The sequence below is a fragment of the Enhydra lutris genome, unplaced genomic scaffold, assembly GCF_002288905.1.
Source record: "Enhydra lutris kenyoni isolate GAN:26980312 unplaced genomic scaffold, ASM228890v2 scaffoldscaffold10, whole genome shotgun sequence".
In the NCBI taxonomy this organism is placed as follows: Eukaryota; Metazoa; Chordata; class Mammalia; order Carnivora; family Mustelidae; genus Enhydra; species Enhydra lutris.
In genome coordinates, this window is record NW_019154094.1 from 3,532,353 (window position 1) to 3,552,078 (window position 19,726).

Here is a 19,726-nt window from a genome sequence, read left to right on the forward strand (position 1 = left end):
TGACTGAATCTGTTCCCCCAAATCTGCAACCTGTAAAAGAACTTTCCAGGCCAAAGGCCAGGATTCAGCTCTCTGATCTCTGGCAGGAAAACCCACACCTTATCCTCCATGTTTTGTCCGCTCTCAACTCCTCTACTCTGGGCAAAATCTGTGGATTTGTGCTAAAAACCACAGTGGAGAATGGTCCTCTGCAGGAAAGAAAAATAAGCAAACATATGGTCCAAGGGTTCCATAGAGAAAGAAACGTGTTCAGTGAACCTATATTCCTCCTGGGAAATAATACTGTGGAGTCGATACTGAGCTAAAGAGTCACACTCTCTCCTTGAATCTTCTCGACAGCCCGGTGATTTTGGAACCATTATTTCCCCATTTTATACATGACAAAACTGAGGCTCAGATAAGAAAAATGCACTGGTTTGAAGTCACAGCCAAGAAGGGAGCAAGGATTTGGTCCATCCACTGTGACTCCAAACACTGCCCTTTACTTTGGGGGAAAGGGTTGAAATGTAATCGCACTCTCTCACATACATGGCAGACTTAGGATAAGACTGAGAAGTGCAAACTAGACCCTTGTCCTTGACCATGGTTGTCAGTCTTCCCTGCTATAGACATTATCCACTGTTCCACCTTATAGTCATAGAGAAAGCCCAGGGATGTACATTTGCCTTCTTGCTTTGATAATTTTTTTGGTTTAAAAATATAATAACACATCTTCAGTAATTCATGTCATAAAATAATTTTCCTTTTGGGGGTGGTGCTGGGGATGCAACTTTTTTTTGGGGGGTGTCTTGGTTTATGCTCCCTGCCCTTGACCCCTTTAGTCCCTTGCTCTGCCCCCATCCCAGCTGTGTGGTGGGAGGGGGCTCTGGTCTTTTCTAAAGTGGGTGGTTTGTCTTTTAGTCTTTCCTTTTGGGATGTGCGTGTGTGTTTGCGTGTGCCGCGTGTGTGGCATGCGTGTGAGTGTGTGTGCGTGTGAACAGCTTCAGGTTCTGCTGGTTTTGCTGTGAGCTGCAGTGTTCTGTGGGTCTGTGGTATCTGACACTGTGGACATTAATGTACTTCTTGGACATTTTAATAAAATTTTTTAACAGTTCAACCTGCCTGTCACCTCCTGGGACCTTTCTTCATTTATTCACTCAGCAAGTACTTACTGAGCAACTGTTATGAGCCGTGTACTGTGCTGGGAGCTGGGGAGACAACGGTGAACAAGACAGACATGGCCCCTGGGAGCTGGTCAAGGAAGGCTTCCTAGAGGAGGTGAATGGAATCTAAAGGAGGAATAGTGTTTACTAGATGAGAAGAGGAAGAAAGGAAGACAATTTCAGGCAGAGGGAAGAGCAAAGGCAAACATCCTCTTGCAGAAAGGACATCGGTTATTTGAGAAACAGCGAGGAATCTACAGTGGCTGGAGCAGAGTGGTAGAGGTAAATAGTGGAAGGAAATGGGGTCAGAGATACAGAAGATGGACAACTCGGGACCATAGAGGCTATAGTGAGGAGTTTAGGTTTTATTTAAAAAGCAATAGTAGCAGGGGCGCCTGGATGGTTAAGTGTCTGCCTTCGGCTTGGGTTATGATCTTGGGGTCTTGGAATGGAGCCCCAAATTAGGCTCCTTGCTTGGGGAGGAGGGAGGAGCCTGCTTCTCCCTCTGCCTGCTGCTCTCCCTGCTTGTGCTCTCTCTGTCTGTCAAATAAATAAATTAAATATTAAAAAAAGAGATTGAAAAGAAAAAAACAACAGTGGCAAAAACAAAACAAAACAAAAAGCAAAGCAAAACAAAAAACAAAGTCAAAAGGCAAATGCCAAACTTGGGAAATTTTTCAAATCAGAGATAGAGGACTTGTCTTAATTCATAAAGAGCTCCTACAAACTAATGGGGAAAAAAACCCCTAATAATCCAATAGCCAAATAGGCAAAGTATATGAATAAAACGTTGACAGAAAAGAAAATACAGATGCTCTTAAACTACAACGTATACTCAACAGAATAATACACATTTTGCAAGGACACCAGGATGAACAAATAGCATATTTATTTTTTTAAAAAGATTTTATTTATTCATTTGACAGCGAGAGACACAGTGAGAAAGGGAACACAAGCAGGGGGAGTGGAAGAGGGAGAGGCAGGCTTCCCGCCAGGCAGGGGGCCCGATGCAGGGCTTGATCCCAGGACTCTGGGATTATGACCTGAGCTGAAGGCAGACGATTAATGACTGAGCCACCCAGGCGCCCCAAGAAGAGCATATATATTTTTTAATTTATTTGACAGACAGAAATCACAAGTAGGCAGAGAAGCAGGCAGAGAGAGAGAGAGGAGGAAGCAGGCTCTCTGCTGAGCAGAGAGCCAGATGCGGGGCTCGATCCCAGGACCCTGGGATCATGACCTGAGCTGAAGGCAGAGGCCCAACCCACTGAGCCACCCAGATGCCCCAGAAGAGCATATTTAAAAAGAGAATCAAATCTAACAAGAGAGGGGAATTGCATTGATCAACAATGACAACACACCCAAACTGTGAATGATTTATGACTTCCTCACCCACCTGCACCTAAGGTCAACGTGGGGGATGTTTGCTCAGGCTCACACATAATAAGAGAATTGCACGTGACAACCACAATGAGATTTTTTTTTAACCTATCAAGTTGGCTAAAGTAAAAAGTGTTAACACACGATGCTGATTAGGATGTGTGGAAAGAGGCAGGTACATCTATTACTGGTGGGGTCTAAATTGTCCCTGCCTCTAAGAAGAGCTGGAGAGCACTGTCAAAATGGCAAGTTTCACTCCTTGATTAAACAACTTCTAATGTCATCCCCCGATTATGCTAGAATTTGTGTGAGGTGAGGCGGGTACTTATTAGTAATAGCAAAATAGGGAAATCTAAACATCCGCCATTAGGAGACGGGCTACCAAATTATGGCGCATCCAAACAATGAATGCTCCGGCCGACCTTCAAAAGAATGTGGGGGTGGGGGATCTTGATATGGTGATTGAAACTATCTCCAAAATAAAATACTAAGTAAAAGGAGAGTGACTTGAAAAGTATACATGGCACATGGATGTTCATAGCAGTATTAGTCACAATCACCGAAAAGGTGGAAAAACCCAAATGTCCATTAACTGATGAATGAATAAACAGAACAGGGCATATACGTGACGCAGAATATTATTCAGCCATAAAAAGGAATGAAGTATTGATACACATCACAACATGAGCCTCAGAAACATTATGCTGAGTGAAAGAAGCCAGACACAAAAGGACACATATTATAAGATTCCATTTTTTTTTTTTTTTTTTTTTTTGAGGGGGAGAGCAAGGGGGGGGGGGGGGGGGGGCAGAGGGAGAAAGAGAGAATCTCAAGCAGGCTCGACGCCCAGCTTGGAGCCAGTGCAGGGTTCCATACCACCACCCGAAAATACAATCAGAGCAGAGAATCAAGAGTCAAACAAAACAAAACAAAACAAACAAAAACCAAAAAATCCTAAAGAGTGAGCCACCCAGGTGTCCCTATATGATTCTATTTATGTGAATCAAGAATAGGTAAAACTAGAGAGACAGAAAGTAGATAAGCAACTGCCAGGGCAGAGGGGAGAGGGAAGGAAAGAATGGGGGTGAGTTTGCTTAATGGGTACGGTGTTTCCTTTGGGGATGATAAAAATGGCTTGGAACTAGACAGATATTCTCCAACAGTGTGAATTGTGTAAATGCCATTTGTGTAAAAATGGGGGAAAATACATATGCATGTTTGCTTGAATGAACACAAAACATCTCTGAAAGGCTTGTTAGAAACTTTGGATGTGTCGGGACAGTGAACTGGGAGGTGTAGGATGGGAAAGAGCGATTTTTCGGAATATCTGGCTTCAGGAATGTTTCTATCCGGGTTGCCACCCCTTCGCTCTCCTTCAGGTGGGCCCTGGAGACCTCCACTCCAACAATGCAGCAACTCCAGCAGAACTAAGGTTCCGGTGGCCCAACTGGTTCACCAAAATCCCAGGGACTCAGTGGCACGGTCCCCCTGCCTCCCTCTCCCTCCCTGAACCAATCAGGTTTTCCCAGGGAGGTGTGGCCAGCACTAGAAGGGGGTGGTGTCAGCCCCTCCGACTCTCATTGTACCTGCGGTGGTTAAAAAGTTACATATTCACGGAAAAACTGGAAAACTGGAACCACGGAAGGGAGAAAAGATGCCAGCGGGGAAAAGGCGGGATTCTAGAAATCCCATGCCTCATGTCTGGAAATATGCCCCCTACCATTCCCCTAATCAAGGAAGCGAAGGCCCAGCTGGAGCTCAAGGCCGTCCAACCCAGGGGCTGGGCGTTGCCTTCAGATGAGCGGTTTGAGTCTCTGGAAGTTGTCACTTCTGGTATTGAAGGATGAGAGGTAAGTTAACATCGACTATCTCACGTCTACAGCCTAATCACTTTTACACTTTTTCCTCTTCTCCCTTTGCTTGTATCCCAGAAACTTACAATGTTTCTCCGTCCACGGTCCCCCCCACCCCCACTCCACCTCTGCACCAGGAAAAATTTGCAATCTCTCTGCCTTCCTGGTGAAGAACTTTCCATCCAGTTTTGCACACTTTGTGCCTGGGGGATTGAGAGGGACCACTTGGTGTGTCATCGACCCAGTCAGGCCAGGGTTGAAAAGGGCTGGACACATGAGGGGAGGGGATGATGCAAGGAAGAGAGTGAAGGCAGAATGAGGGAAGGCGGAGGGGGAGACATTGGGGAGTGAGGATGGTCCTGAGGAACGAGGGGGATGCCTCCCAACCAAATCATCACCACACACACCCCCCAGCTGGGAAACATTTTGTCCACCAAAGTGCATTTATGAAGCAATTACCCACCAGCTGTCCCATTTTCTCATTCATCCAAAAACAAACAAACAAACAAACAAACACTTTTTTAATTGAGCCCCTGCTGTATGCTTTGCACTCACTGGGATCTCAGAACAGCTCTGGTACAGAGGAGGAAAACAGGCTTGTCACTTGGTCACAGAGGCAGGATTCGAACCCGAGCCCACCGGATTCCCAAACTCACAGATGGGTTTCCTCAAGATGGATGTGACAATAAGGTGGTGGGGGAGGGGGTCCAGGAAGGCCCTCCATGCTACTCCAGGGAAGACCTTGGAGCTGAGGTCTGCCATGGCTGGGGTGGCTTTGTTCATGGACCGTCTCTCCTGAGTTGGCTCTCAACACTGGGAGTGGGAGGGGTGTCTGGCTAACTTCTTAGCACAAATTGCCCTTTAGAACCTGGAGCTCACTGTGGATTTTGAAGCTTAAAAACATTCCATCTCTCCTGGATCTCTAAGGAGTGGAATGTGGGGGCCGGGGGAAGTTAGAGGAGAGAGGAGCTCTGTGAGAATGGAGCTGTGGTCTCAGAAGGGAAGGGGGGAGCCCAGTGCTTGCACGGGATAAAGGGCCAGGCCTGCCAGAGTCATTTGGCTCATCTGTATGGCAGCAATGCCAACACCTGGGGGTTGCAAGGGTGTCTCGTGCACTGTTGTCTGGGATAGAGTTAGCGTGCAAACGGAGGGTGTCCAGCAGCTCCAGAAGTCCAGCCATATCTAGGGATGCTGCCCGGGGGGCTGGGCCTATCTGGTTAAGGGCAGACATGAAGCCCTAAGGGGTGCAGTTCCGGCCCTCAGTAAGAAGTTCCTGAGAGCTGGAGTGGGTTGTCATGGGGATTACGCTGACAGTCTCTATGGCGATAGTTTGGTGGGGCGGGGCCCTGCTGACCTGGGAAAGCCTAGAGGGAAAGGTGTTTTGTGACCTCAGACACCAGAGTTTGGTCTCCATGGGAACAGCTATGGGGTTTCAGCAGCTTGGAGGCAGAGTTTGGAGAGTGGCAAGGAGCTGGGGTGCACTGGGGCAGCCTGTTCCCATGGTGAGAGCTGGAGAACTGAATGTTGGGTCACTCTCGGGACAGTTGGGGGAGGAAATGGTCTTCAGGGCTGTTGGTAAGAATGGGGACATTCAGAAGTAGAGTTGTAGCTCTCTGGAATCCCGGAGGTGAGATGGGAAACGTGTGGTATCCATGGTTACAGCTGGAGGAGGCAGGCTCTAGCTCCATGGGTGTGACTGATGAGGGAAGGGCTGTATGACTAGGTTACAGGTAGAAGTTGGACTGGTCGCCTTGGTAACAATGGGAAGTGGGACAGCTCGTCTCCATAGTCAGTGACATGGATCCTATGGATCCCTGGGCCCAGGGGATGGTCTCTTTGTTGACAGTTGGGAAAGAGGCCGTCCATCAGATGGGAGTGGGTTTTCTCCCTCCAAAGAGATACCTGAGGGCTGGGGCACGGCCACCAGTCATGCGAGCCAGCTGGGGCATATCATTCTGTTTTAGTGGTGACAGACAAGGCTTGTCTCCCCTGAAACTGGAAGGGTGGGGGTGTTCAGGGTGACCTGGGAACATGGCCTGTTAATCGGCAAACTTCAAGGGATTCACAGGGGAAGGCAGCAGAATGGGAATACCCAATTTCCAGGTCACCACAGGGTAGAGGACAGAAGCCCAGTTTCCATGTGACCACTGGGCGTGATCACCTGGTGAACTCCGAGGTTTCTCTACGTGTGAGGGGGAGGAGGGTTCAGGGTCCAGATGACCATAAGGGAACAGTCTTCAGTCTCCAGGGAGATGCGGAGGGCCTGAGGCCACTCTCCAGATAATCCTGGGGGTCCAGCCTCCAGGAGACCGCGAAGGGGGGGTAGTTCTGTTTTCAAGTAACCTCGGGAGGCGTGGCCAATCTTCAGGAGACCTCAAGGTTTCTTGGCCTCCAGGGGTCTTCAGGGGACATAGCCCATCTCCTGGGGAAGTCGAGGGAGGAGGGAGATCCACTGTCCAGGAGAGGTGGGGGCTTGATCAGTCTCCCGGAACTGGCAGTCTATGAGGACCCCAGGAAGGGCAGCCAGGGGTCAAAGACCCCAGAAGACCTGGTCAGCCTGCAGGGTACCGCAGGAGGCGTGGCCAGTCTCCAGTCACGTGGTCTGTTTCCAAGAGACCGCAGAGCGCTCGGCCAGCCGCCAAGCACCCAAACCAACTGCGCCCAGGGCCTAGACGCGCAGCGGGGTCCAAGCGGCCGGGTCGCGCGCGCCTCCGGCCCAGCCGCCGCCTCCGGCCCAGCCCCAGCCCCAGCCGCCGGGTGCGGGGTCCGGCGCGCCGGGTGCACGGTAGCAGTAGACGCCAAAGAGCCGGCGCGTGGCGTCGGGGAAGCCCAGGCTGCGAACGCCCGGCCGGCGGCCGCCGCAGCGCGCGCGCGGATTCACGATGGGGTAGCGCGCGCTCCCGTCGGCCAGCCAGCCCGCGGTGCAGCGGTCCAGCAGCTGCAGCTTCCACGCAGCGAACAGCTGTCCCACCTTGGCCACGGCCGCGCCGCGCGCCGCGCACGCACGCGCTGCTCCCGAGAAGGGCACAGGCCGCAGCGGCTTCAGGAAGAACACACGTCCTGCAGTGGAGTGGGGGAGAGTGGTTAAGGCCACTCCCGAGATCTGGCCTCCTCCGGGTTCAGAACGCTTCCCACCCCCCACGTGCCTGCCACCCAGGACCCCAGCCACAGGATTGAGGAACACCCTTTCTCCTGCAGCCCTGGACCCCAGCCGTGTCCTGGGTAGTGTTGGTGCCAGGCGATGCGTGATTGCTGCGCCATGGCAGTCCGGGGGTGGGATATCCTGGTCTGGACCTCCGAGGACCAGAGTAGATAGACGGGCTAAGAGGAGGAAACTGAGAAGGTGGGAAAGAGACTGAGAGGGAGGGGGACTGGGGAGAGGGTTCTATGGGGGCGGGGCCTCACCGGCGGGGCAGACCCCGAGCCTGTGGAGGGCGGGGTCTCCTTCCTAGGGGCGGGGCCTACACACCCGGGAGGTTGGACGTGAAGCAGAAGGCGTCGTAGCGTTCTTCGGCATTGTGGCGGTAGCCGTAGTTGCGCACCCCCCCGGAGGCGGTGTCGCCGCGGGTCCCGGCGCTCCCGGCTCCGCCCAGGCCGCCGCAGGGCTCCCGGGGCTGGCTCACCGGGTACTGCACGGACCCGTCGCGCAGCCAGCCTGCGTTGCACCAGTCCAGGCCGTCGCGCCAGGCCGCGTGCAGCTGCTCTGCCGACGCCAGGATGCCGTCCTGCTCAGCGCAGGCGCGCTGCGCTTCCGTGAAGGTCATCTTGTAGCGGCCTCCACGGGGGTGGTAAGGGAAGACAACTCCTAGGAGGACGTACGTAGGGGGTTCAGCTGGGGAATCTCAGCCCACCCCTACCCACCTAACATTTGGGGTGCTGCGTGACTCTTCAACCTAGGCTTTCCACTCCATCCCTCACTCTGGCCGTAGACCTGACCACGCTATTCGCAACCTCACAACCCCTTGTGATTCCCTTTGCCTTAAGTCTGGGATTCATTTGACCTTCCCTCTTAAGATACTTAATCTTATCCATTCCCTTTCCACCACGGGAGATCTGTTTATGTACTTTCCATTTATTCTATCTGCTGAACTCCTATTCATCCTTCAAAACCCAGCCCCCACAACCCTTCTCCCTTCAGTCTTCACTGCTTCTGACATTCCCCCAGCACTGGGAGCTTCACGCTGGTCAAGCCCTGAGCTGATGGAGCTGGGAATGTATGTGTCCAGTGCTGACTCCTCCACAGGGAGCCCCTGAAAGTATGACCTTGGGCAAAGACCTCTTTGATCCCCAGCATTGTCCAGGGCAGTTCCCACTGGTTTCTCTTCCACCTTCAGTTCTTATAACTTGCCCTCATTGGACCCGCAGTCAACTCACTTCAACAGCATTGTGTGTGTGTGTGCTTGAGTGGCAGACCTTGGAGGGGCAGATGGATCTTTCAGGAGACAGAGGGAGGAGCAAACGGGCCAAGTGAACACCTGGAGCCTGAAGACCGAAGCTTGAGTCCTAACTACGTCGCTCACATGTACCTCAAGCAAGGTCTAACCTCTCTGAGCCTGTTGCTCATCTGCTGGTAATAGCATCTCCCTCAAAGTTTTTGGGAAAATTAAACAGATTCGTTTACTTTGAACAATAAGGAAACCTGCTGCTATTATTGCTGTTATTTGCTATTGTTGGGAGGTACAGCAGGTGAGGGCTCTGAAATATCTTCTAGAATCTTCTCATATGGACTGAGGAAGGCAAAAAACAAGTGGGAGAGAATTTTTCAGGTAGAAACCCCACCTCCCAGGTCCATAGTCAGCCAATCAGAGCATCCCATCTCCCAGTCACAGTAATTGGTTTATGGATGGGCACATGACTCAACCTGGGCCAATGAGGGACAACTCTGGGACTCCAGTTAGCACTGCGAGGAAATTTATTGCTAAGTTGGAGGATGGAAGCCTGGCACTACTTTTTGGATCCATCAGGGGAAACCTGCCTGAAGAAAGCCCACTTAGGGAAAGAGAACTGAGGGAGGAATTCCTGACATGGTATGAGTGGATGTCCCTGGATCTCAGCCCCAAGGGTTTCCCAAAGTCCTTACTATTGACATTTTAGACTGGTTCCTTCTTTGCTGTGGAGCGCTGTTCTGTGCATGGTAGGATGTACTGCAGCCTCCCTGCCCTCTGCCCACTAGATGCCATCAGCAACCCATTTCTAGACATAGCCAGTGTCCTTGGAGAGCAAATTCACCTCAGATCAGAACCATTACCCTACCCTACCAAGCCTCAAATTCTTTCAGGCCAACTTGATTTGGTTTCTGTCCTTTGCAATATTTCCCCCTCTTCTCTCTTAAAAACATGCTTTATTCCGTCCACAAGCTGGTTACCTTCCAGGTCTAGCTTGACCATGCCAGTGTCATCCTCCAGCTCATTGGTGACCTCGCATTCATAGCGCCCATAATCCTGCAGCGTAACGTTTCGGAGAACCAGGGAGGCATCCCCAGGTCCGTCGCCCTGCAGCTCGGCACGCCCACGGTAGCTGCCAAATGCTCGGTGCTGGGGGCCCAGGGCCACGAAGACGTCAGCAAAGGCCAGTGGGTCCACCACCTTGGTCCACTTGAGACGGACGCCGTCGTGGTCGTGGGCAGCTGCCTCATAGTGGTAGCGGCAGGGCAGGACGATGGTGCCACCCCTGTGACTGACCACCTGCCCAGGCGCCGTCTGCACCACCACCGAGCCAGACTCACCCTCTGCGGGAGGGCCAAGCAGGGTTCAGAAGAGGTCCCAGGGGGCGGGGTGAGGAACCGGGGGAAGGGGATTCCATGAAAGTGTTGTGCGAAGAAGGCTTGGGCGCAGGTCAGGGGATCGTAAGGTTAAAGGAGATCAGGAAAGGGAACTGCGACTCAGAGGGGGAGGGGCGAGGGTGGGGTACTGTGACCGCTAGGAAGGCTCCATGCCCTACCCCCTATATCCTCCCTGCATCCAGGCAATCACATTCGGCCACTGCTCCTGCGGGGCAAGACCGGCTTCCGCTATCCAGACTCACCCAGCACGTGCACGACCTTCTTGCGTCCGCGCTGCGCCCCTGCGGGGGCCGTGAGCAGCAGGACTCCCCAGGCCGCTGCCCAGAGCGCGCCGCGACCGAGGGCCGCCCGAGCACACACCTGGGGGCACAGGGTACTCAGTCCAGCCTCCTGGACTTTGCCTGTCGTAGGAATAGCCCCCTGACCTTTCTTCCTCACGGCCAGGACTTCTCGCATGCCCAGGTCCCCACCCAAGCCAGGGTCCCAGGGGACTCTCTCAAGGAGAAGGCTAGCAGACCCTCCCAGCCCTCACCCCTTGTCCCCCGCACTCTCCCCGGACTTCACACTCCAGCTCCTACGCAAAGCCCACGCCCCTGGGCTCACCTGCGCTCAGTCCAGCGCCAGCAACCCGCCAGATCCCGTAACCCCAACACCGGCCGCTCGGAGCTCCGCCCCCTTCTCAGGCCGTCCCTGGCCGGGATCCGGAGGGAGGGGGGAGGAGCTGGAGCCGCGGCCGCGGCAAGGTTATCCGTGCGCCAGGAGACTGCAGCAAACCGGCCGGCCGGGGTGTGCGGGCGGCGTGGGGAGGCGGTGGGACGCGAGGGTTAGGGCCACAGAGATGTAGAGACACGGGGAGAGGGCGAGGAAAGGGAAAGAGACAGAAAACCAGGGAGAGATGGGGGTGGAGAGGTAGAGACTCAGAGAAGGGTATGGAAAGATGGAGAGACAGACTGAAAGGGAGAGAGCAAGAGGGAAAAAAGGAAGAAGAGGGGGCTTGGAGGTAGGGAGAGACGGAGACTCAGAGGAAAAGAAAAGGGACCAGGAAGACAAAAAGAGGGAGAGAAAAGTAGGGAGAGGCAGAGAGGGATATAAAATGAGAGGCAGAGTTCGAGAAACAGATACAAGAGGGTGAGAGAAGGAAGGGATGGGAGAGACAGAGCGGAGAGAGACTGAGAAGAGGAACCCGGAGGGACGTAGATTAAGACACGGAGCGAGACAGAATCCCAGAGAGGGACCTACACGGACCCGCGCCCGCGCCCCACTCACCATCTTGCCGGTGCGGCCCCCGCCGAGCGGCCCCTACGCGCCGGGACTGCGCTCCCCGCACACGCAGGAAGGACTGGGCCAGTTCCTTCGGGCGGCGCAATCCCGGAGTCTGCCTGCAAGGGGAGGAGGGAGGCGGATGGGGGTACGGGGAGGAGCTTTAAAGGCGACGCGGCGACGCGCGCTCGGCGAAGAAACCCAGGCGCGGGCGGAGGACGGACCGCACTGGACAGTGAATGCAGGACCACGTCGCTGATTCTGCTGGCTGATCTTGGGCGGCCAGAGGAACCTCGGGGCGTCAGTTTAACTCTCTTTAAGATGGAGGAGGGGGGCCCTGACGGTCTTCCATCTAGGATGCCCACGGTGAGCCAGAGGTCTGAGTAACCTGGGAAAGGGGCTTGGCTTGCACGTCACAGTTTTCCCATTTGTCACTTGATGGCCATCGCCGTGTCCTGGGCTCTGATACCCAAAGGTGCTCACTCTGTGGGGTGGGGCCCCACAATTGTCACACACTCTGCAGAGGGAACCTGCAGCAACAAGTCCAAATCTGACTGTGCCTTTCACCTGCTGCAGGACCTTAGAAGAGAGGCTTGGTCTCTCTGAGCCTCAGTTTCTACCTCTGGGAAATGGAGTGCTGGTTCCTTGGTGAAGATCCAATGGTTAGACATACGATAGGGGCCTAATAAATGTCAGTAGGAGCGGGAGCAGGGGAGACTGATCAAGCCCCTGACCCACTCTGCGGCCACTCTGCGGCTGAGTTATGCCCAAACCTGGCCCTTCACTCAAGTTCAAAAATCCAATCAGGAAAAAAATGTGCCTTTCTCCCAACCCCTTGGCAGCTTCCTCAGCCTCGGTTTCCCCAAAATATGAGCCAACCATACAATAGAGGCAGGGTTATAGGGCCCATGGTTGGATAGGCTAGACTGGCACCGGGTCCTTGAGCTCAGATGCATCTAGGAGCCATGACCTCCAACCAGGACCTTGACTGCCTACAGGCTCAGTCTCCCCATCTGGAATATAGGGTGAGATCCAGCATGTAGCACTTGAGTTTGGCCCTTGGTGATGGTATATGGTAGGTGCTTAATAACTGGGCCACGCCATCATTTATTATAATTTATTGTCAGAGCTTGGATTTGGGATGTTTTTCTCCTGATCGTGACCTCAGACAGGTCTTTGGACCTCTCTGAGCCTCTGTTTTTCCCATCTGGAAGATGGAGCTATACACACCAACCAGAGGCAGACTTCTGCTAGCCAGTACCTCCAGCTCTGATGGTCATGCTGGCAGTGATGGTAGGCCCCCAGAGAAGCAATCCCTCACCTATGAATCCTGAAACACTCAAGCAGCAGCAATACTGGGGCTTTAAAAGTTTTGTGGTTTTTTGTTTTTTTGTTTTTTTTTTACTAAAAGGATCCATGTGAGTATGACAGGTAAACTCTGGAGTAGAGCAGTCTGTGTGGGATTGGAATACCGTGACAGCTGAGGGTCCCGGGGTGTCCCACCCCATGCGCTGGGCTTATACCACCATAGCCAGGACCAAAGACACCTGGAGATATACTTCCTGACTCTAAGAGACCCAGCCCACCCTTCCCGGGGCAGGGCTCTTTGGGCATGAAAACAGTCGTAGGGAGTCCCCAGCTCTCTCAGTCCTCCTTCTTGTGGTGGGCCAGGGGACCAGGGGGCGGGTGCAGGAAGAAGGCAGGCCGCCACAGGCAGCGGAAGGCCAGCAGCTGGGGACCCAGCGCATACAGCAGGTTGCTCCCGAAGAAGCAGGCCCAGGCGTCATCAGGCACGCGGTAGGTGAAGGGTGTGCGCACGTGCATCGAGGCCCCCATGTGCGAGAACTGTGCCTAGTGGCCACACAAGGAGGTATAGGTCAGGGGTCAGGAAGAACAAGGCCCAGCATCCCTAATATCCCACCCTAGGGAGCCCAGAGGGTCCCTGTCCCTATCACTGGCTGCTGACCTGTCTCCCCTCTCTAGTCCATCTGTCTGCCTCTAAATAACGCTGTCGCCACATTTCCTATGCCCTTGTCTATCTGTCCGTGAGCCTCTTCCCAGCTGTCTAACTGGAACTATCTTTACTCTTTCTGTGGGGCCCGCCCTGTTTCCCATCTCCTTGATGTGGGTCCAGCTTCTCCTCCTGCTCTTCCCTACCCTAGGTAGCCTCTTGTGCCTCTGACTCTCTCTCGGCGTTGTGGCTGTGCTAAACCACCATTCCCTTCTGTGTCTTTATGCTGTTCCCATTCCTGCAATGCTCTTCCTTGCCTAGAGAACTCATACCCATACATCAAAACCCAGCTCCTAGGCTCACTCTTCTAGGCAATCTTCCCCTTCTGCAATTGCTCTCAGCCCCTAGTCTTGCCTCTCCCAAGTTCTGACCTCACGGGGTTGGGAGTGTTAGTGTTAGGTCCTTTCTCCCCGAGACCAGGGAATTCTAAGGTACGAAGCTGGGACTGGGGCCCCTTAGAGGCTCAGCAACCCCCCTGCCCAGGGAGAGCATGAAAGGAAACTGATGGGGAGGCAGAAACTTTCTTCCCTACAGACCCCACCCCTCTGCCCCCACATCCCGCCATACCTGGCCAACAGCTCCAGCAAACACCAAGGCCCAGTCAGGCAGCCAAGAACAGCCAGGGAAGATGAGGCCGTAGGCAGCCAGGCCATAGAAGGGCAGCACGTAAAACATGTACACCAGCATCTGAGGGGGACACAACCCATAGGATGAGCAGTAGCTGCCTCCCTGAGCCCCCTGAGGCGGAGGCCCCCAGGGAGGATCCGGCCAGCCTCAGACCCTGCCCAGGATTGCGGGGGCGGGGGGCTCTCTGAACATCGCAACCCTGTGCACAATGCTCCTCAATTTCCCTCGACCCACCCCCACCCCTGGCCACATGCACACACACACACTGAGCCCACCCATGTTACTCCAGAAGTGGCATATGACCCAGGCCTGGCCAACTGGACCACTCCAGGCCAACTGGACCACTCCAGGCCCGCTGGCCATAATGATCAGCGAAAGGATGCACCTGTTATTCAGTGATGATGGCCCAAGGGCCAATCAGAGCCTGTCTGAGGTTTGTGCTTAAGCTCTGGAGAAATAATTGCTCACATTCCTCTGGGGTGGCTAAGTAGGGCAGCTGGAGGCCTGCTGCTGCCCAAGGCTGTCTCTGCAATCCCACAAAGTGACTACCTGGGAGTGGAGTCCATGCAAAGAAAACAGAGCCCCGAGACAGAGTTATCCTCGGCACCTAGATCCAGCCATACTTGAAGACCATATCTGCCTTCATTAGAAGACAGACATTTTTGGGAGGACAACAGATTGACTTTTGTGTTTCTGGTACCTGCTTCCAAGAGGGCTTGCTAGGCCTCTACCCCTTGCAGAACCATATGGTCCTCTCTTCCCATCTGTCCTCTCACCTGCACCTTCGGATAGGCCACAGGGTCCCGTAGGTATGGCTCATACTGATAGATGTAGACAAAGCACGCATCTGTGGGGCAGTCAAGCACCACCTGGGGCAGACAGACAAACCAACAACCCACCTCAAAATTTTTCCCACAAAAAGCCTTCTCCACCCTCCCATGTGGGTCCCCTACCCCTTGCTCTGGCCTCCCCTAGCCTTGGTTCTTTCACTTTGGCTAGGAAGGTTATAGGGAATGGGGCTTTGTCATGGACAGACACGGATCAGACTGGATGAAGAACTTCCCGGATGATCAGACAGGCGAGCAGTGGCCTTTTCGCTTTGGTTAAAGGAAGATGATTGGTGGGGACAGGAAAGGGAGCTGCGGCAGAAGAAAAGTAGGCTGACCACTGCAGACTCACCAGGCCCCGAAAGAGGGTGAAGAACCCGGCGAGGGTGAGGTATATGACAAGGGCCAAGTCTACTGGACGTCGCAGGATACCCTTGCTTTGTTCCTCCTGTACCTGTCCCATGGGAGAGAGACAGCGTGAGAAGTCTGGTATCCAACAGGCACTTGATAAAGGCTCATCCCTTCTTTCCTAATGGCCAAGGAGATCCTTCCAAAGAGTTAATGTTTTTGACCAGAAGCAATTCTAATGGGGGTCAGGGGGAGCATTCAGGCATGTTGGCACAACGAACTGTCCGGGGGCAAGGTACTTACCACATTGGGGGCACAGCAGTTTGGTGCCTGGGCCTGGTTGAAGACCCTCACGCCAGCCCAGCATGGGACTAGCACGTAGGGAATGGCAAGGAAGAAGGCAGGTCTGATCTCTGAGCTATATTTACCTGTCATGGTAGGAAAAAAGGGGTGTCACTCAGGGAGGATCCCCCAGGCCTGGCCAGACCCATAGGTGAGTCACACCAGAATCCCTGGTTGGAAGCAGTAATTCATAAATGCAGTCCTTTTTCAAGCTCCAACACCTCTGGCTCCCCAGTGCTCATCAGATGGTGTCCAGACCCCTCAGCCTGGCCTGACTCAATTTATTTTCTGGATATGGCTTCTTTCTCTCAGCTGTTCTTTTCTTCTCCTGAATACATCTTGTGTATCTCTCTAGCTCAGCCATCCCCACATACTGGGCTGCCTCTCCCCTCTACTTCCCAAGACCTACCTATGAACCTTCTAGGCGCAGGACAGTAACCCAGCCTGAGGAGGCGGGATCCTTCAAAGCCAAGTCCTTACCAAGGATGTTTCCTGGGAGGAACACCAAGACGCTCATGACGAAAGATCCCAGCCAGTACAGTCCAAGGTTCCTGTATCTCTTCCTGCGGTGGAGTATGGAGGGGTGACCAACAGATGCCTGTTCCTGTCTCAGAGCCCTAGCCAGGGCCCAGGATCCAACCTTGGCTCCCCAGCTCTGGGTATCTCCCATTTTTGTCCAGGACAGAAGGGACAACAGGGAGGTGAATGAGGGACTGAACAGATTGTCTGTCTAAGGACACAAATGGTTGCTTAGGCACAGGAGCGTACAAGAGAAGAGAGCTGACTACCACTTACACCTTGGCATTCTGGAACCTTCTCCGGGTTACTCCTGGCTGGAGCCCTAGAGAGGACTCATGATTTGCCCTACAGACACTGCTGACTGCACCCAAACTTGGGACCCCACCTGAGGACTTGATCTCCAGGGTCCAGGTGCCACACACCCCCTCCCCGCCAAACTCTAACCCTGCCCCATGCACCTTCTGCGGATGGCACCAGCCATGGCCAAGTAGAGGAGGTAGTGAACCGTGCCGTCCCAGTAGCAGATGAAGACTCCGTGTGCGGTGCGCAAATAAGGCTCTCCCTGCCAGGGCAGATCAGGGCTCAGCTGGGCCGCAGGGCAGGAGGCAACCCGGGCGACCCCTACGTACCTCCTTAGTAAAGAATTCCATGAAGCTCCCCGCGTAGCCATCTTCCTGGAGAGCAATGAGGAGATCCACCACCGAGGTGAAGGAGAAGACAGTGAACACTGCGGGGAGAGTGGGCAGAACCTGTCCCGGATGTGGGCGGGGCCTGAGGCCGCTAAGTCTGGGACCCAGAGTCGAGGCAAGGAACCACACCCAATTGCTCCCAGTTGCCTCTTCACAGGTCACATGACCCACAGCCCTGTTGAGGAGGCACAGTCCTGCCTTTGGGAGGCCTCAGGCTGAGAAGGCACTGACCCTACCCTGAGGAAATCCCAAAGTGATGAGGAAGTATGGTCTTTCAGGGGCTCCCAGTCTGATGGGAAGAGACAGTCCTGCTCTCAGGAGCCCCAGTCTGAAGGGGAAGGCCCTCTGAGGTTCCCCAACCAATGTGGTTTCTCCAGTGTCTTTGAGGTTCTGCAGCCTGATGGGAGCCCTTCAAGGGGATTGAGGAGGCCCCTGCTCACACAGTTCTCTCTGACTGACTCACCAGCATAGAGTGGGTCATAGTAGATCTCGCCGGGGGACAAACTGTAGATAGCCACAAAAAGCAGGCCCAGGATCAGGGCACTCATCAATGCCAGCCCCAGGGGGCTGTGGAGAGGGAAAACAAGTCAGAGAGGCCAGGCTCAATGCTGAGGCCCACCCACCCTGGTGAGGGTAAAAGCAGATTCCAGGATGCTCCAGATGTCGAGACTGAGGTGTCTTTCCATCCAGGAATCTCATTCCCTGCAACTGCTCTTTTCCATCACTGGGCTGTTACCTGAGCTGTTTCTCTCTCCTGGGACCTCCTTCTAGAAGTCTCTTCCACTTGGCAAACTCCTACTCTTACTCTGTGGCCTATCTTTCATGGCTTCTCCTCCAGGAAGCCCTCCCTGACTCCTTAGAAAGAATCATTGCCCTACTTGGGCCAAGTACAGAGAGGGCATCAGTCAACTCTTTCTGACTATACAACCCATCCCGTGTTCAACTCAATTTGCTCTCAGTCATTCAACACTGCCAAGCCCCTCTGTAGCCAGACCCACCTCCCAAGCCTGCAAGGTCTCTAGTGCTCAGCCCTATATACTTCACTTTCTGAAGCTCCTGACTCCTCCCAGCTGAAGTTCAAATGCTTCTGTCAACCACACCCTACCCCTGCCCTGATCTGTCCCATCAACCAGATAAGACAGGTCAACCAGTTGCATAGATAAGAAATAGAAGTCAGGTTGGAAGCCTCCAAAAACAGGTGGGCAGAGTAGGTGGGTGGGAAAGCCATCCAGGGTCCCACACTCCCCTACACGTTCTCCAGGCTCCTACCTTCTCATGGACCCCTCTGACACCTAAGATTCCCATCCTGGTCCCATCTGACCAACAATGACAATTATAGTAATCAGATAAGACCATATAAGTCTTTGCACACAATTTATAATCCTTAACTCTACCTATGAGCCAAGGTCGAGGATTCTGTTCATTATACGTTGAAGAAAGGCTCCCAGAAGCAACGTGACTCACCCAGGATCCAGGGGGAATGGAGCCAAGAATTTGTACCCAAGGAGCCAACCCCACAGTCAAGACTCTCTCTACCCCATGTCTTGAGTGGAGCTAGGTCTGGGAGTATGAGGGGCCTATAGATGCCCAGTACCCAGTGGCAGGATCCACAGGACTGGGGTCTAGGGTTAGGAAGCAAGGGAGGTCACAGCATGTAGGCGAAACTGAGACTAAAGACAGGGTGGGCCAAACCTTAGCAGAATAAAGTCTCAGGCCTGAGACAGGCAATGGAGGGGCTATCTGCTAGGGGTGGTAGAACAGAACGCGAGTCCGAGTGTGCCTGTGTCAAGAGCTGGGTCATCAGGCCCTTATCTGGGACGATACTTTGACCTTTGGTAACTTTGGAGCTGGGCACATCCCTGGGAAACTCCAGAAACCCTCCAAAACTCTGTCCTGTGTGGGGGGGGGGGGGGGCTCTCCTTCTCAACCTTTCTCCTCAAATCCTAAACGTCCCCGGAGCGACCCCACCCCCACCACACAGCCCCCTGGCCGGCAGAGAGGGAACTTCAGGTTGCATGGGGCTGGGGTTGTTTCGGCCTAGGTCCCTTCCTCCCAGCGGGAGCTGCGCAGGGGCTCCGGGCTCCGGGGATCCAGGCTTGCCGCCCGCGCAAGGTCCCTCCCAGCCACTGCCAATCCGGCCCCACAGCCCGGCCCCCCTCCCCGGGGCTGGCCTGGCCCCTCCCCTCACGCACTGCGAGAGCGCCGAGACGTGGTTAATCGCGTAGGACAAGGGGAGGGCGCCGAGCGACAGAGCCGCGGTCTTGCCGGCCAGCGGCAGGATGTCCATAGTGGCGGCAGCCGGACCCCGGCTCGGTCGCCGCGCGGCCTCCAGGGCGCTCGAATCTTCTGCGGCCGCGCGTCTGGGTTCGGGGGTTGCCAGGGCCCCAGTCCGGCCCCGCCCCACCCCGCCCTGCGCAAAGGTCGCCCCCAGCTGCGCCTTGGTCCCGCCGCCTAGCCTAGCCGTGACTGTGCCCTGCGCTCCCGGGAAGCCTCCGAGGCCCGTCCCCCCTGGAAGCGGTCCCTTTCCCCAGCCCTCCCCTCCCCGCGTCACCGTCACCGGACTCAGCGCGGTTTCAGTGGCCTTCCCTGCGGCCCAGCCTCGGCTTCACTATTAAAATCTAAAACTCCGTGTTGCCCGACGCTTCCGCTCTTGAGGCGCGGGACTGCAACCTGGAGGCCCTGGGCCAGATATTTCAAGCTAGGGGAATTTGTTCTCCAGGCCTCCTTCTGTACTTCTGCTTTCTCCGTGCTAAGCCACCTGTGTACCTACCTCGACTCTGAAGGGGACCCTTTTAAATGCCACATTCCCGAGACCTTCCTCCCCCTAGGATGAAGGGGACATTGGAGGCATTCTGCGCGGATGGAGGAACCTCAGTCGCTTGGACACAAAGAGTTCCCTTCAGGTCCCTTGGATTTGAGTGTTCAGGCAGTGGCCACACACATTTA

The 19,726-nt window shown here is 54.4% G+C and overlaps 2 protein-coding genes across 2 annotated transcripts; both read right to left on the reverse strand.

Moving 5' to 3' along the window:
- Positions 1–7,043: 7,043 nt before the first annotated feature.
- On the reverse strand, positions 7,044–11,482 carry LOC111144292 (hyaluronan and proteoglycan link protein 4). Its single transcript, XM_022498533.1, has 5 exons — positions 11,424–11,482; positions 10,400–10,517; positions 9,741–10,103; positions 7,845–8,180; positions 7,044–7,435 (listed from the first exon to the last, which is right to left on the reverse strand). The coding sequence occupies exons 1-5, from the start codon at positions 11,424–11,426 to the stop codon at positions 7,044–7,046; spliced, it is 1,212 nt and encodes a 403-aa protein (XP_022354241.1). The 5' UTR covers positions 11,427–11,482.
- A 1,552-nt stretch (positions 11,483–13,034) lies between these two features.
- Positions 13,035–19,087, reverse strand: LOC111144230 (transmembrane 6 superfamily member 2). The gene is made up of 10 exons (XM_022498442.1): positions 18,973–19,087; positions 17,244–17,347; positions 16,721–16,818; positions 16,550–16,653; positions 16,053–16,135; positions 15,534–15,658; positions 15,235–15,336; positions 14,832–14,924; positions 13,996–14,115; positions 13,035–13,268 (listed from the first exon to the last, which is right to left on the reverse strand). The coding sequence occupies exons 1-10, from the start codon at positions 19,065–19,067 to the stop codon at positions 13,062–13,064; spliced, it is 1,131 nt and encodes a 376-aa protein (XP_022354150.1). The 5' UTR covers positions 19,068–19,087; the 3' UTR covers positions 13,035–13,061.
- Between the last annotated feature and the right edge of the window lie 639 nt (positions 19,088–19,726).

Coding starts and splice junctions, on each gene's coding strand:
- LOC111144292 (XM_022498533.1), bottom strand. Junction 10,104..10,399: donor GAAGGTCGTGCACGTGCTGG/GTGAGTCTGGAT, acceptor GCCCTCCCGCAG/AGGGTGAGTCTGGCTCGGTG. Junction 7,436..7,844: donor CTTCACGTCCAACCTCCCGG/GTGTGTAGGCCC, acceptor ACTCCACTGCAG/GACGTGTGTTCTTCCTGAAG.
- LOC111144230 (XM_022498442.1), bottom strand. CDS start 19,067: ATGGACATCCTGCCGCTGGCCGGCAAGACCGCGGCTCTGTCGCTCGGC. Junction 17,348..18,972: donor CACGTCTCGGCGCTCTCGCA/GTGCGTGAGGGG, acceptor CCCTCTCCACAG/CCCCCTGGGGCTGGCATTGA. Junction 14,925..15,234: donor TCACCCTCTTTCGGGGCCTG/GTGAGTCTGCAG, acceptor TGTCTGCCCCAG/GTGGTGCTTGACTGCCCCAC.